General features: G+C 43.3%; 2 protein-coding genes and 1 long non-coding RNA gene across 6 annotated transcripts in view; 2 read left to right on the forward strand and 1 right to left on the reverse strand.

Moving 5' to 3' along the window:
• Window positions 1-6,903, forward strand: LOC148884684 (uncharacterized). Its single transcript, XR_016118358.1, has 3 exons — window positions 1-745; window positions 5,600-5,779; window positions 6,769-6,903. It is a non-coding gene; the product is annotated as an uncharacterized LOC148884684 (long non-coding RNA).
• The window catches only part of ric1 (RIC1 homolog, RAB6A GEF complex partner 1), a 27,600-nt gene continuing 13,005 nt past the window's right edge, over window positions 1,789-16,383 (reverse strand). The window contains exons 4-27 of the mRNA XM_089021280.1: window positions 16,125-16,232; window positions 15,878-16,023; window positions 15,651-15,787; window positions 15,335-15,426; window positions 14,764-14,852; window positions 13,724-13,868; window positions 13,601-13,649; window positions 12,640-12,831; window positions 12,351-12,572; window positions 11,312-11,350; window positions 11,118-11,228; window positions 10,068-10,157; window positions 9,813-9,973; window positions 9,582-9,720; window positions 9,376-9,492; window positions 8,306-8,713; window positions 6,743-7,054; window positions 5,613-5,771; window positions 4,376-4,512; window positions 4,006-4,286; window positions 2,909-3,112; window positions 2,664-2,841; window positions 2,418-2,606; window positions 1,789-2,321 (exon numbers count right to left, since the gene is read on the reverse strand). Of these exons, the coding sequence (XP_088877406.1) occupies window positions 2,000-2,321; window positions 2,418-2,606; window positions 2,664-2,841; window positions 2,909-3,112; window positions 4,006-4,286; window positions 4,376-4,512; window positions 5,613-5,771; window positions 6,743-7,054; window positions 8,306-8,713; window positions 9,376-9,492; window positions 9,582-9,720; window positions 9,813-9,973; window positions 10,068-10,157; window positions 11,118-11,228; window positions 11,312-11,350; window positions 12,351-12,572; window positions 12,640-12,831; window positions 13,601-13,649; window positions 13,724-13,868; window positions 14,764-14,852; window positions 15,335-15,426; window positions 15,651-15,787; window positions 15,878-16,023; window positions 16,125-16,232 (4,027 nt within the window). The 3' untranslated portion in view covers window positions 1,789-1,999. The remainder of the gene's footprint in view (window positions 2,322-2,417; window positions 2,607-2,663; window positions 2,842-2,908; window positions 3,113-4,005; window positions 4,287-4,375; window positions 4,513-5,612; window positions 5,772-6,742; window positions 7,055-8,305; window positions 8,714-9,375; window positions 9,493-9,581; window positions 9,721-9,812; window positions 9,974-10,067; window positions 10,158-11,117; window positions 11,229-11,311; window positions 11,351-12,350; window positions 12,573-12,639; window positions 12,832-13,600; window positions 13,650-13,723; window positions 13,869-14,763; window positions 14,853-15,334; window positions 15,427-15,650; window positions 15,788-15,877; window positions 16,024-16,124; window positions 16,233-16,383) is intronic.
• The window catches only part of exosc2 (exosome component 2), a 19,022-nt gene continuing 18,304 nt past the window's right edge, over window positions 15,666-16,383 (forward strand). For 2 of the 4 annotated variants that reach the window (XM_089021287.1, XM_089021286.1), the window contains exon 1: window positions 15,666-15,803. Coding sequence is in view for 1 of the 4 variants with exons in the window: in XM_089021285.1 (XP_088877411.1) it covers window positions 15,779-15,803 (25 nt within the window). In the remaining 3 variants the exon portion in view is untranslated. The remainder of the gene's footprint in view (window positions 15,804-16,383) is intronic. The other 2 variants (XM_089021285.1, XM_089021288.1) reach the window with 2 other exon arrangements.

Genomic DNA, 16,383 nt, shown 5'->3' on the forward strand with positions numbered 1-16,383 from the left:
CAGCGTTCACTCAATCACCTTCCCCCATTTACTTGTGAATTATTTAATCTTACTCAAGGTAACACCAAATTTTACGCTATGCAATATTGAATGCATTATTTTAATGGTTACTCAAAATTATAATGTATAAAATATTTTTAAGAATTATAAATCTAATTATAATTACAATGATGTAGATAAGGGGTCGGCTACCCAGAATGTATATAAAGATTGGACGAAAAAGTAGCTAAAAATAATTAAGATTTATAATGAAGGTAACAGACACATGCTGTGATTATCAATTATTGCTATATTAGCCTACAATCAAATTAATATTTGTTGACTACAAAATACACAAAGGGATTTCGTGGTTAATCAACACCCCCTTCGTTGAATTAATTTCATATTTGTTTTTAACAGTTAGCGACCCTCGTAATTGTAACGTGTCGGCTATGACGTAAATCCACGTTGACAGAAATGTCTAAATTGTAATTTATTCTCCACATTTTTAAAGCATTTAAAAGCCTTAAGATTTTTTTGTGTCGCGCTTCTCTAATGGAAACAATATTAAAACCGAAATATTTATATTTTACATACAGTAGTTTTGAAAAATATTTAAAAGTGGCTGGGAGCCACTAGGGCGGCGCTACTGAGCCGTATGCACAAGCTGACCAACAAGGTAGATTAATTGAGACTCCCATTTTTTTAAACATTTATTCTTTACTCAACCAAGAGCAAGCCACCATTATTCAACACCAATTAAAATGTAAGCAATTTTTTTTTTGTAAAATAATTTATTGGTCTATGTACAAGCAAAAAAAGAAACGAGTAGAAAAAAGTGAAAACCTCGTGTTCATAGCACTTGGCGTGTCTACTGCGTCGTATTAGTAGTATACTTGTAGTATTTAGGCGTGTCTACTGCGTCGTATTAGTAGTATACTTGTAGTATTTAGTACTGTACATGTACACTGTGGGGTTCTAGTACCTTAACGAGACGTACATATTGGGTACAACGAGGGTTTAGGTTTGTTGTTTAAGCTGTATTAATGACCAGTTATTTGTTTATGGTGTGTTTAAAAACTAAATATTGCGCTTGTTTGAATGAAACGTGTCCAAAGTACACTCAGTCGCCAGTCAATCAAGAGTACAGCCATATTTTTGCGAATGAATGTTCGAAAAAGCTTCGAGTATGTATTAGATGCAGGTGTCCCCAATGACGTATTCGGTACCAGAATTGAGTTTAAAAAGGCCTCTAGACAAAACACACAAAAAATGTCTTTGGTTCGTCAAGTCAGAATATTTTTTTTCCTTTTCAAGTAAAGCGTCGCCAGGACGACGGCACCGTTCCAAACGTTTTGTGTTTGTGTCCCGAATAAACAGTAGCCGTTCACTCGACACGGGTGGCATTTGGTCGAAAAAAAAAAAAAAAAAAAGAGAAATCATGAGTAGAGTAACATTTGGATACATTGCACGATATAATACTGACGCCGTTATACCACCCGGATGAACTTAAAACAAAAAAAAATGTTAGAACTAAAAACCAAGGATTCAGAAATGATGTTACAACCATAATTACAATAAATAATCCTCATAAATGTTGACCAATACCATAAAATTTACTCCATGCACAATACAATGTGGTAAAAGCAACAATTTTAAGCAGATGCTCTGTAAAAATGACGAGTGGATCCTTTTTTTATCCTGTAGAAATGTTATTTTACATTTTTCCTTTACATATGTGTGTAAGAATCCATAAATCATGATTTGGTTGTGTAGAAAAATAACATCTGTGAAAAAATATGTTTAAAACCACTATGAGGTATGAAACGTCATTTGTGAGGGTTTGTTTTTCCACTCTGATGGCACTTTTTTACATAGTCTTGGGGGGGGGAAAATAGAAGCCGGCGGGAATGAATTCATATCCCTATGTCTGAAAAAAAAAAATCACTCCCCATGTTGGAAACGAATTGACTGCCCACGTGGGTGGATAATACTGAGTGGAGTGGAAGTTCAAATGGGTTCAGGACATGGTGCAGTCATAGGCGCCCTCCTCCTCTGCCCGCTCGTCCATTTGATCTGGGGCTCGGTCCTCTGTGACTGGTTTGGACTCCAGAGAGGGCAGCGCCAGGAGTCCCAGGGGTGCGGCAGCCACGCACCTTCCGCTACCGCCATCGTCAGGCCGGGCCGAGGTGACGCCCCCGGGGATGTCACCGACGCTGAGGTTGGTGCTCGGACAGGCCGTAGGCTGGAAGGCCTCCGGTTGGACTTGCTCTGCTGCGGCGGATGCCATCAGCTGCTGCAGGTGAGGTTGGATCACGCCGAGGAACGCTTTGTAACCCAAGCTGCAGAGGAATTGTACCGGCAGAATGACTCACAAACAGTTTTCATGTTTCTCAATTTTGAATCTACAAATTTTCATGGTAAAAACGATCACTCACCAGTCAGTGGAGGTCCAAGCATTGACAGCCAAAAGTCCACTCCGTACGCTCTGAACGGTTTCAACAGGAACTTCAGGACTGGCCAGGAAGCCGATGGCCTGCTTGATGACGTTGGCGTCGCGCAGTATCAAACCAATGATGACGCACCATTCTAGGCATCCCGCCTCCATGAAGACATGCAGCAGGTACCTGAAAGGATGCCGTTGAAGAACCTTTCCGTGAGGCGAGGCGGCCATCTGGACTTACCTGAGCTGCACCTGCGACTTGTGCGGGCCTTTGTTGGCTAGTTCCATGGAGATGTGCTCCAGCTCGGCCTGGCTCAGGCTCAACGTGGACGAGTTTTCGTCAACCATAGTCCAATCGCCGTCCACCACCGAGCTGCTTTCCGTCAAGTCTGTGGCTGAACCGATGCTGTACTCCTCCGCTGTTGGTGAAAAAGAAGCTTATTCAAACGAGAAAGCTTATCAAAATGAGGACCGACGGGATCAAACCTTTGTTGGTGAGCAGCGACAAGAAGGCGTCATGCGTCTGCGGCGAGTGTCGGTTGGAGGAGGCGGCGTCCGTGTCTTTGCTCTTCTGGCTTAGGCCGTCCATCCAAGCGTGGTCGATGGTGGTTGCTGGAGGGCACGCAGTGTCCATGTTGCTGTTCAACAGGCTGTTGGCCGACTGCGACTTCAGGAGCCGCGTACTAAGCACTACAAAAACGAAAAAAAAACCACACGATCAATAATAATAATAATACATTACATTTTAAGCGCCTTTCAAAGCTCTCAAGGACACTTTACAGTCACAGACAAGCATAGGTACTATAATAAATAAAATATAATCACAAATAGAATGCAATAAATAAAATACAATTATAAATAGAAACGAGAGAGAGCTATACAGAAAATGCAATTTTAAATAGTTGGCTTTTGAGATGGAACTTGAAGGTGGGAAGAGAATCGATGTTATAAATGTTGGGAGGAAGTGAGTTCCAAAGTTGGGGGGCCATACAGAGGCGGAGGAAGGAAGAGGATCTGAGGGACCGAGAGGGAATAGAAATTTGAAGGTCAGGTTATGGATAGCTTTAAATGTATAAAGAAGAATTTTAAAGTTGATTCTATATTTGACCGGGAGCCAGTGGAGCTCTTGGATGACGACGGGAGTGATGTGGTGAAAGGATGAGGTTCTGGTGATGATCCAAGCTGAAGAATTCTGGACGAGTTGAAGTTTGTGGAGAGGTTTCTGAGGGACACCCAAGAGAAGTGAATTGCAATAGTCAATCCGGGAGGTGACAAGACTATGAACGAGGATAGCAGTGGTGTGAGGAGTGAGAGACCCGTGCGAAGACGATTGATATTGCGTAGGTGGAAGTACGCAGACCGGGTTAAGTTATTTATATGGGAGTGGAAAGATAGTGTGCTGTCAAGAACGACACCTAGACTTTTCACCTGATGGCAGGGAGAAATGGTTGAATTGTCAATAGTGAGAGAGAAACTGTTAGCTTTGCTCAAGGTGGATTTGGGACCAAGGAGGAGAATTTCAGATCAAGTCAAACAAATCTTGTTAGATGCCACATGGAAGAAAACCAAGAGATAAACCTCACCAGGGCGACAGCGTCCGTTTTTGAGCGGCGAGCTGATATTCGCCACGGGAATGACCGGGAAAGGCCACAGGAAGTCCTTATGGAGTCTCTTCAGGGCCAAGACGTAGTCGTCCACTCGGGCCACCCGGTTGCGCTCGCGGCACAACCACCCGATCAGCTCGAAACCCAGCTGGGCCGAGAAGCAGCCCAGATCGCGAAGACGGACCTGCTCCAGAAGGCGACGGGCGTGTCGCCACAGCATCATGTCGATGTACATGTTTTCGGCGCTCTCGCCGTCCCGTCTGAAGGGAAGCAGTAAAGTTTTGATGTTCAAAATTGTGTGCGTGTGTGTGTGTGTACATCTCATAATTGTGGCAAGATCCATTCCTACCCTTTATTCGAAGGTCCGGCGGGCATGCTGAAGGTCTTCTGTAAGTTGAACTTGCCCGTGGCCACCGACTCAGCAGACTGAGATAAACTGATACTGCGATTTCGGAAAAACTCAAACCCGCCGGTTGAACTGGGCTCCTGTTATAAAAAAAAATAAAAAATAACAGAATATTGTGTCATGATATGATTTCGCTTTGTAGATAGATTTATATTAATTCATTCACTGCCATACGATGTGCAAAAAAATGTGTCCACTCCAGTGCCAGGGTTTCTGTCATTTTCACTCAAATTCCAGGACCCACACACATTATTACATTTTAGGACTACATAAACATTCAATGCAGCATAAGAAACCTTAGACTCTCTTCTTTTCACCAGAAAAGAGTTAATTCCTAAATTATATGGGTCCGGAGTTATATGAGTTTGAAATGAGGGCAGCTGTCCAAAAGCCAATGCAATACATACATATTGGCTTATAGATAATACGTTTTAGGACTACACAAACATTCCATTCAGTGTAAGAAATCTTCGAATCTATTCTTTGATCAGCAAAAAAAATGTTAATTCCAAAGTCATATGGGACTGAAGTTATCTGAGCTTGACATTGGAGCAGCAATACAAAATACAATACGTACATTTTGATTTATATCGCGCTTTAACAACAGATGAAGGTGGAAAAAAGCGCTAACATGGACAAAAGGCAAATGCTGCCCCCTCGTGAAAGGGAAAAACATTGACAGACGTCTGACCAGCGCTTTATCGACACCCTCGTAAGAAAAAACAAAACCCGAACAAATTCGGGAATCGCCTTCCACGTCACACACACACTTTTCAATCCCCGAATAAATTCCCAAATTTGTTGTTCCGGTTTTGGTTTTGCTTGGGGGCGGTGTGGATCAAGCTCAGGTCAAACCTCTGGCAATGTTTTTCCCTCCCACAAGGAGGCAGCATTTGACTTTTGTTCCCCCATTTCAAGCTCAGATAACTCCAGACCCATATAATTTAGGAATTAACTCTTTTTTTCTGATGGAAGAAGAGAGTCTAAGGTTTCGAATGCAATTTAATTGAAAATGACAAAAACCCTGGCACTGGAGTTTTTGCAAATCGTCTGGCAGTGAACGAGTTAAAAAAATAATACATCAAATTCTGAGACTATTCCAAATGAAAATGTGCTGCATTCAATGTAATCAAGTATTTCCAGAATCAGCGAGTGTCTGTGTCACAGGTCGCATTCATACTTGAGTAGTTGGCGTTGGGGGTGGCGTCTCCATCTCCCCCGAACCAATGGCCTTCAGGAAACGGATCATGTGACGGCAAAGGTCCCATTTCCCCTGCTCTAGCGCCGTGTTGAAGAGCAAGGTGGCGTGCTGTCTGCTAACAGCCGGAACCTCCATATTCTTCAAAGGTAAGCAAACGCCACTCAGTTGTTAATCTTATTTTAGCTCTTTTATTTTGAAGAGTATTAAAGGACAACTAACACCTCCGGACAAGTTGCGTCCATAATTTGTAAAATCACTTCAAATGACTTGTACTGAGCGCGTTTTACAAAGATTCCAACGCATATAGCTATATTTTACGTTTTAAGACCCGTGCTGAATATCCAGGAAGTCTTGTTTTCAAGTTGATGACGAAGCCCTAAGTGACATCACGGAGGGAACGCCCTTGACCGAGAAAGTGACACACAATGCATTTTGGGTGTTTTTTTTTTTTTTTTTCATCCAAAAACACTGTGTTGATGGCGAAATTAGAAGGAAACCTACATACATAACGCGATGGTGAATCGTGTGTCGCAGCCAATTGCGGTAACACGCATCAAGAAGGTGTAAGTTGACACAAATTCCCAGCCCATTTCCAACGGAGCTTGTCCACCATTTGTGCATTTTTTGGGCGCTACATTGTAGTCCAGATGGCTCGAATTGATACGGAAGGACTTCTTTAATCGATTGCAAACATTTATGCTTTCCTCTTCAGAACTATTTGAATCATATTCATAATTGGATGAGTAACAAGAAAGCATCTTCTCCGAATCTGAAGCCATTGTTTTGATTCTAGAGCAAGGCGAAGACGTCCTGGCGTGACGTCACGAACAAGGGGGCGGGACCTTCTGAAACTCGCCATTTCCGGGGTCATTTTGAAGTAGTTTTGGGACACTTTAAGTCATTTTTATTGGTGTTTTGCATTTGACTAAAAATATGACCCTGCGTGTTTTGGGTATTTTAGATGCTATAAAATGTTTTTCTGATGTCAGTTAGGAAACAAAAAAATGGTGTCGGTTGTCCTTAAATAAATTAATTAAAAAATATATAGTCTGGACTCTTGTTTTTGTGAAGAAAAAAAAAAAATATTAGTGACATACGTTTCCTCATACCTGCAATATGATCAAGTAAGACGCAGCTGTGTCCAGATCTTGAGCCATGAGGCACTCTTCAAAAAGATCCTTGGGGTTCCCCACGGCGGCGAACAAATAGTTCCACAGGGCGTACTCCGTCTTCCGGGCGCAGTGAACGATGGTCTGGAGGAAGAGGGGGAACTCCGTGATGAACTTGGCCACGGTGGGTAGCAGCGGGTCGGGGATGGGCTCCCGCGACGTCGCCTCCTCTTCCAACACCACGTGCACCATCAGCTCCATGACGTGAGGGAAGTACGGCAGGGAGGCGCACGATTGAGCCAACATCAGCGCCTGTAGGGTAGGGGGGTTGCGGGGAAACAAATCAATAATAATGATAATAATAAGTTTATTTTCAAGTGCCTTTCAAAGCTCTGAAGGACACTTTACAGTCACAGACAAGCATAGAAAAAAACAGAAACAATAATAAATACAATTATAAATAGAAACGTTGCTAACTAAGGATGGTTAATTAACTCATTCACTGCCATTCAGGAATTTATTCGGGAATTGAAAATATAACGTGGAGCGCGATTCCCCGAATGTGAAAAAAGTTTATGTCTAGCTTATTTGGTTCTAGAGTTATCTGCAGTTAAAGTGGGGGCGGCTGTCCAAAAGGCTAATCGGCTCGTGCCGTAAAGCGCTGGTCAGACCTCTGGCCATGTTTTTTTCCCTTCCATAAGGGGACTGCATTTTCCTTTTTTCCATGTTAGCGCCTTGTTCCAGCTTAAGCTGTTAAAGCGCTTTATAAATCGTGATGTATGTAATGTATTATATTTTGTTTAGCCGCCCCCATTTCAAGATCAGGTAACTCCAGACCCGACTTACTTAGGAATTAACTCTTTGCGAATGAAAGAAGAGATTTTAAGATTTCTTACACTGAATGGAATGTTTATGTAGTCCTAAAACTCAATATTCTGTGGGTCCTGCAATTTGAGTGAAATGACAACCCTGGCACTGGTGTGGACACATTTTTACACATCGTCTGGCAGTGAATGAGTTAATATATTATTTTTTTTAACAAAGCAAAATCAAACCATGCCACAATATTAAGTTTTTATTTTTTTTATTTTTTATTTGATTTACGGGAACCGGCGGGTTTGTTCGGGTTTTGGTTTTTCTAACAGGGCTGCCGATAAAGCGCCGGTCAGACCTCTGGCAATGTTTTCCTTTCTACGAGAGGGCAACATTTGCCTTTTGTCCATGTTAGCGCTTTGTTACAGCTTCAGCTGTTGTTAAAGCGTTATATAAATCAATATGTATGTTTTGTATTGTATTTTGTACAGCCGCCCCCATTTCAAGCTTGGATAACTCCAGACTCATAACTTAGGAATTAACTTTTTTTTTCTGATGAAAGAAGACAGTCAAAGGTTTCTTCTGTTTATGTAGTCCTAAAACTCAATATTCTGCGGGTCTTGCAAATTTGAGTGAAAATGACAAAAACCCTGGCACTGGAGTAGGCACATTTTTGCACGTCTGGCAGTGAATGAGTTAAAAAAGTGATTATAAATTCGATTTGGTCCATGTTACGTTGACTCCACATACTTGTTCACCCAGGTTGCGAACCAGCAGCTGCCTGAGAATGTGATGCAGGTAGATCTGCGAAGTCCTCTCCACCGTGCAAAAAGGAAAAAGAGCTTCCAGCGGCTCGGAGGATCCTTGCAACCCGTCGTACAGCACCGTCTCATTGGTGGCCCCCAGCACCAGCGCGTCCTCGAACAGCACGGCCAGCGGGTAAATGTTAATGTGAAAGGGGAGCATGATGCGACGCGATAGGAAGGAGTGGGGCTTGCGGTGGTCCCTCGGAAACAGCGGCATCCACACTTTCATGCCCGCTTCGCCGCAGGATAGCCACAAAGCCTCCAGCAGGTGGCGTTTCTTCCTGTCCGAGCGACAGGTGGTCCACACGTTCTCCACGCACTGGGCTAGCACCACCGGCGGGCAGAATGGTAGCTAACCGGGAGAAGCCACAATACAATCAGGGGGAGTCTTCATCAAAATATCGACTACATAAAATAATTTTGCCTGAAAACACTGAACACTGAAATCATTTTAAAGCAAATTACATCCTACAGCTCATAACTCAGGATAGTCACTCACGATACAGACGCTCCCCAACATACGAACATTCGAGTTACGACGTTACGGTACATATGAACATTTTTGCGGGGACAGTATGTCAAAAAATGTTCGGACAGAGATGCTGTAAGTTAGATTTTGATTGGCGACGTACACAGACACATTAGAGGTGATGCATAACGAAAAGTAATGGCTGCTGGCACAAGCAAGGGGTCGGGACTTTCTGAATCTGCCCAGTTCCGAGCTCTTTTTGTGGCAGTTTTGGAACACTTTAAGTCATTTTTATTGGTGTTTTGCATTTGACTAAAAATATCAGCCTGCGTGTTTTGGCTATTTTAGATGCTATAAAACGTTTTCCTGATGTCAGTTAGGAAACAAAAAATGGCGTCGGTGTTCTTTAAACATACATTCCATACAAAATATAGCACTGAAGCAACTTACGAACCAATTCAGCTCACGAACGACTGCTCGGAATGTAAGTTGGTAATTTGTCAGTTGGGGAGCGTCAGTCATCTGAATTTGGACAAAGTTCTCACCAGCTTCTTGTTATTGACGGGCGTCTCCTTCTCTCGTACTTGAGGCCCCGAACGGTCCCTCTGTAGCATGATCAACTGGCCGGCCAGATTCAACATGATGCTCTCTGCCATGCGGGCCTGAGCGGATCCACATATCAAAATACATCAAGAGGACTATTATTCATTTTGTCCGGGTGTTTGGGTCCGTAAATGTGTGGGTGAGTCACCTGCTGTGGGGCTTTCAGCGCGATGCCCGTCTCAGTGCGCACGGAGGTGAGCGTGACGGAGACCACCAAGGCAGGGTGAGGGATGTACCGGGACATGGATACTTCCTGGAGTAGTTCCACAATGACTGATGGGTTTGGGCTGAAACATAATATCGCGTATTAATTAGCATTCAGGGGAGTGTTGTTTAATTATTATGAGAAAGTTTGTGATAAAATGACAACGTGCACTACCTGTCGCTCCTCCTCTCAATGCTATAGAGGCAGATGGAGCAGTCGGCTCTGAAGAGGATGACCATGTCCCGGAAAACGTTGAGCAGCAGAGTGTCAGAGTGCAGTTTGGTGACTAACGCAAAAGTGTTGTCCAGGTTGGACGAGCGCTGATACAGCCTCAGCTGACGGCAACACGGGACCAACGTTAAACGCTTGGACACCTCGCAAGAGGATTTTGCTGAGGGCGTCGAGAACGGTGAGTGATGATGATCTCACCTGCTCTTGCTGGTCAATGAAATTATAACAGGCCACCACCACAAAGTCGTTCCACCATGCCAGTCCGCCTGTCACCGTCATGTTCTGCTCCTTCGGGGGGAACGGACAAACGCCGATTCGTTCATTTGTTCTGTGACCGTGAAGATCGTCAAGCAATTTTACACGGTGAAATTACTTTAAATTAGTGTATTTTCTGGTATATAAGGCCTGAATGGTGTATTTTCAACCGTTTCCATATATAAGGCGGTACGCCAAATCAAACTTGTGAAATTCCACAATGCGTGCTAAATTCCGAACCAAAATGTCAAATTGCAGCACAATAACGGTCGTTATTTTTTACTTTAAATTTGAAAAGTACTGTATTTTCTGGTGTATAAGGCGCAGCCTCATTTGAATGATGTATTTTCAAAAAAATATATATATAAGGTGCACCAGACTATAAGGCACACCTTCAATGAATAAAAAAAAGTTTTCTAAATAGAATATAGAGATATAAAAGTTTTGAAAATATAAGGCAAACCACATTATAAGGTGTTGGGTATATACTATATTGCTGATTTTTGACTTTTTGTTTTTATTGGAAATCGTAATTTTCATTCATAAACTGGAACCCGGAATGGGATAATGAAAACCGTACTCATTACGGCAAAACCGGAGTAGTTGACAGGTATGTAATATGACTTCACATATAAGGGGCAGGGTCATTTTAGGAAGAAAATTAAGGCTTTTGGCTGCGCCTTATACACCAGAAAATATAGTAATTTTTCGTTAAAGCCACCCTCCCAAATAAAAAAAAAACTAGCTCTTCATCACACAATATAAATAATAAACTAGTTCATTGAGTTTCTTAAATTATCAATATTTTTTATATTTAGTTATTGCCATTCTAAAAAGTATTTTCCAGTACGCAATCGTAACAATAGGTCCTTGAGTACCTAACATTGTGGCTCGGGAAGAAATGAAAGTACTTGTCTCTGTTTGCTGAACTCAAGGTATAAAAGATTCTTCTGTAATTATTATTCTTCTTATTATTTTTACAGCCGCACATACCTGAGTGATGTTTCCAAACAGTTTCCATTTCCTGCTATACAAGGAATAATGTGCAAAGCCCCGCCTTCCCGCCACAGCCATGCACTGCCCTGCTGTGTCAATGGCTGCAAACTGCACACAGGTACAACGCGGGTGATTTTATTGCGCTGATTTTACAAGTGAATACGCTGTGGCGGCATCTCGGCTATACTTACGCGTATTGGCCAGTTGCTCTCTAAGTATGTGCTTTGAATCTGTGGGGGGAGGAAAGAGCAGGGTTGTCATGTTTTTTTTTTAATTTTTTTTATTACAGGCTAATAAACACGCCACACATGAACACAACAATTTTCACGATATTGTTTATGCTGCTTTAAAGGACAACCAACACCATTTTTTTGTTTCCTAACTTACATCAGAAAAACGTTTTATAGCATCTAAAATACCCAAAACACGCAGGCTGATATTTTTAGTCAAATGCAAAACACCAATAAAAATGAGTTAAAGTGTCCCAAAACTACTTCAAAATGACCCCGGAAATAGCGAGTTTCAGAAGGTCCCGCCCCCTTGTTCGTGACGTCACGCCAGGACGTCTTCGCCTTGCTCTAGAATCAAAACAATGGCTTCAGATTCGGAGAAGATGCTTTCTTGTTACTCATCCAGTTATGAATATGATTCAAATAGTTCTGAAGAGGAAAGCATAAATGTTTGCAATCGATGAAAGAAGTCCTTCCATCTCATTTTGAGGCGTCTGGACTCCAATGTAGCGCCCAGAAAATGCACAAGATGGCGCCCGAGCTCCGTTGGAAATGGGCTAATTTGTCTGCTGGGAATTTGTGTCAACTCGCATCAAATAGTAGTCTTGGTGCACAACATTCACCATTGCATTATTTATGTTTTTTCCTTCTAATTTCGCCATCAACACAAAGTTTTCAGACCGAACAAAGTACCCAAAATGCATTGTGTGTTGCTTTCTCGGTCAGGGGCGTTCCAGACGTGACATCGTGTCAGGCATCAAGACTCAAGACTTCCTGAATATTCAGCGCGAGTCTTAAAACGTAAAATATAGCTATATGCGGTGGAATCTTTGTAAAATACGCTCAGTAGAAGTCATTTGAAGTGATTTTACAAATTATGGACACAACTTGTCCGGAGGCGTCGATTGTCCTTTAAATTTCCCAGATGCATCCCTGCTACAGATTGCGGAAAAACTGTCCAAGTCACAATGTGAAATGGCGATCAGAGTGGCAAGCCTACCTGGACCACGTGCCAGTGCTTGTGCCCCAGTAAAGTGCTGAGTCCCTGAGATAGAGGGGGATTGAGGTTGTGATGGTGGTGATGGTGCAAGGGGGTGTCGTCGTGAGGGTTCAAACGCGTGTGCTGCTGCTGTATATCAGAGCTGCCGTGGGCCTGCGCCGGGTCGCCGCAGGTCAAGTAGAGGCGATCCTCGCCGTGCAGCAGCACCTGCTCCTGGTTACTCTGATCAACAATGGCATCTTTCGTACAATCGCAAAAATGGAGGTGGGTTTGCAGTGGGTGGGCTCACCGTGCAGGGGTTGACGGTGAGGGCGCTTTTGATAAAGTGAAATTGCAAGATGCCGACGGCCTGCGGGGATGACGGATGAGGTGCGGTCACTGTCGCCTCCTCTGCCATCTCTACTTTTTGCTCTTCATGCGTCTTTCTTCTTGTCTGTTTGGCGGGCAGCACCCACAGGTGATAGCCTTCTGCCCCCCAGCTCTGCATTACATTTAATACTTAAAATAAATAATGATAGTAATAAAACCATCGATGATTAGGTTTCTTCAGCCGTCATCTGTACTTCTTTGAAGGTGTCGGACAAGAGGCTTCGTCAGCGAACTAACATTTTTGCTGGTAGTTTTGGCCCTATATATATATCCCTACTGTCCAGACATGGCGGCGGCAGACTCTGCTATGATTGGTCCCTATATTGGGGGGAGCAGAGGACTACTCCCTGCGGCTACACTGATTACTTCTATTGTCTTGCCTGAGTATGGGGTCTTCGACTGGCCTGATTGCCCCATTTGCTCTGGTATCACCTCACCGGAATCACTAAGCCTATGTTGCCTAAGAAGTCGGTTGTAGGAACGATCCAAATTGAACCACACCCCACCATGGTGATTCAGTGAAGGGTTTTGCTGTTTTATGAAAATAGCTTCTTTTACTTCCCTTTCAAACCATCTATTTTCTTTCGCTAAGATGTTCACCTCATTGTCGTCAAATGAGTGGTTGCTAGCTTTTAGGTGCATATGTACTGCAGATTGAGGACCACTAGTCGTAGGGATATATATATATATATATAGGGCCAAAACTACCAGCAAAAAAATAGTTCGCTGACGAAGCCTCTTGGATAAGAAGCGAAACGTCCGACACCTTCAAAGAAGTACAGATGACGGCTGAAGAAACCTTCTCATCGATGGACCACTCCTGTACGAGACGGAATAAAAATATAAGTTTGCAGTGAATAAATATATACAAGAACACAAACCATGGAGCTGATTTTAAGGGGATCCTTCTTGGTGCCGTCAGATCGATACCTGTGAAAGCACACAGAAAGTACACGTTTCGGATTTTGTTTTTCTTAAACTCGTGTCGATGTGTGTTCACCCACGCAAAGTCCTCCCCAAGCGTGCAGATGAGCTGCGCCCCAAAAACGCTCCACAGCGACAGGCCGCCACACTCCCATGTCACCATGGCGACGCTATAGTCGGGTGACCAGCAGATGAGCTTCACTGGACCCGTCTTGTTGTAGATATCTGTCAATTCACCCGCCCCAAAAAAGTTCAACATTAACTCATTCACTGCCATTCACGAATAAATTCGGGAATTGTAAATATGACGTACATTGCCATTCCTGAATGTTTTTTTTTTCATGCTTGTGTGCCGATGAAGCACTAGGCATCTCCTCTTGCAATGTTTTTTCTTTTCCATGAGGGGGCAGAATTTCCCTTTTTTCCCTGTTAGCGTTTGTTCCAACTTCAGCTGTTTTTAAAGTGCTATATAAACCAATATGTATGTATTGCATTGTATTTTGGACAGCCGCCCCTCATTTCAAGCTCATATAACTCCAGAACCATATAATTTAAGAATTAACTATTTTTTTCTGACAAAAGAAGAGAGTCTGGCGTTTCTAACATTGTATTGAATGTTTATGTTGTCCTAAAACTCAATATTTTGTGTTTCCTGGAATTCCATTGACAATGACAAAAACCCTGGCACTGAAATGGACACAATTTTGCACATCTGGCAGTGAATGAGTTAAAAAAAAAATATTTTTAGAAACACTCCATTAAAAAAATAATTAGAAATAAATAAAAATAGATAATAAAAATAATATGAAAAAAAAGAATATACAGTAAAGTGTTGTTATATCGATATTGGTTATATCGATAGTACTGCTTATTACGATACTATTTCTATGAACGCAAGGAGAAAATTTACATGCCGCAGGATCGGATATATCGATAGTCGGGTTATATCGATATTTTTTCCGACTCCCGAGAATATCGATATAACGAAGACTTTACTGGATAACATTTTTTTCAGATTTGGCTGAATCTAACGATTGACCCACTAGGGGGAGCTGTGACATCATTGCCTTGCTTTTGGTTTCATGGGATTTTTTAAAAAAGAAGTAACCACGTGACATACCCGGGTAGTGTTTTGGGGTTAGCTCCAGTTTGTGCGAGAGTTGCATAGATCCAGTTGTAGTGTCGATCATGTAAACTAGTACCGAGCCACTGGGGAAACAAATTAAACGGAGGAGACAACAAGAGAATTAGTTAAAATCTGCATCAGGGATGGTCCAAATCTGGGCCACTGAGCATTTTCATTCAAAAATATTTTCCCTTCATTTTTTCCTCCAAATATATCTATTTATCATGCTTAAATTTCCAATTCATGTATCTTTATAAATCCCAGCTGCCTACTCAAAGCAAAGAGACTGACATCCGGCGCTTACAGACATGTTTCTGACAAGCACACACGAGGCAGGCTGGACAAACACGGCCTGACACATTCTCACACCGGCCGCATAACAATCGCCCCTCTATGGCACGTAAGCAAACGTGCGAATGCTTCATGAGCCGGCGTCGCGCCGTGTTACACGTGAGCACTCACTGACACGACTCAAACGACACATTGTGAAACAATCGCTCCACTCACGCTCACTCAACCGTTCACACACAAAGCCACGAGCACAGACTCGTACTCGGACACTTACCTGGCGCAGCCGAACGCCATCAGCCTGTACTTGTTGTTGACGGCCACGCAGGTGCCGTCGCTCACATCTGCGGCCCAGACGCCCTGCAGCTGCTGGATAGGCATGAAATGTTTATTCAAGACGGCATGCTAGTTGCCTTGAGGATTGCATTCACGTCAGTAAATCAAACCATTAGTGGGTTTGGGATTTATTTTTTTTTTTTGGGGGGGGGGATCCTTATAAAAATATTTTTTTGCGTTTCTTTGAGTTGTGGAACTGTGCGTGATGGATATGCAAACATCACAGAAATCAGGAATTTAACTCCGGGCATTCTTACGTCCGCAGTGATGGTGCTGCTGAGCGGCGTGATGAAGCCCAGACGGCCATCGCTGAGCACCACGGCGAAGCCGTCCAGCGTCTCGCAGTATTCCATGCAGCGGATGTGAATACCTTCCAAGTCCAAAGATGGGCCGCCTACGGACATATTCAGGTACCGGTTTGGTGTTTCTAAAACTTATATTGAGAAAAAAAAAAAACACGCTGGCGCACGAGGCCTCGTCGCACCTCGGGCAGATTGCAGGTCGAGCGAGAATGGGATGGCGGTGAGGCAGATGGCTTTGCGTCCGTTGCCGCCCGGTCCGTCCCAGTGTAGTACGTGGAGGTAGCCGTCCGCCGTGCACACCAGCAGCTCGTCCTGGAGGGACTGCAGACTTGCAGGAGGACAAGGCAGTGAATGAGTTAATGCCTCCAACACACCACACAGTAGATGGTAGATGGTAAATAAATACATAAATAAATGAGGGGGCCTTACCTGGTGATGGGAGCCTCCAGATCGACAGGTTTCTTGATCTCCAGCGACAAAGCGGGGGCACATTGCTCCTCCTTGTAACCCGGGGTCACTTTTACACGGGGGCTGCCCCTAAGCACACACATGCAAACGTTTCACCGGCACAGACAAAAAAAGCCTCCAAAATGTGCAAATCATGCTCTGACTTGTTCATATTTGGCAGATATGCCATATAGGAATGTAAACGCAAGAGAAGAGATATCAAGAATGTGCGCCCCCCCCC

Source organism: Hippocampus bargibanti, linkage group LG18, assembly GCF_051943395.1.
Source record: "Hippocampus bargibanti isolate YZ-2025 linkage group LG18, ASM5194339v1, whole genome shotgun sequence".
In the NCBI taxonomy this organism is placed as follows: Eukaryota; Metazoa; Chordata; class Actinopteri; order Syngnathiformes; family Syngnathidae; genus Hippocampus; species Hippocampus bargibanti.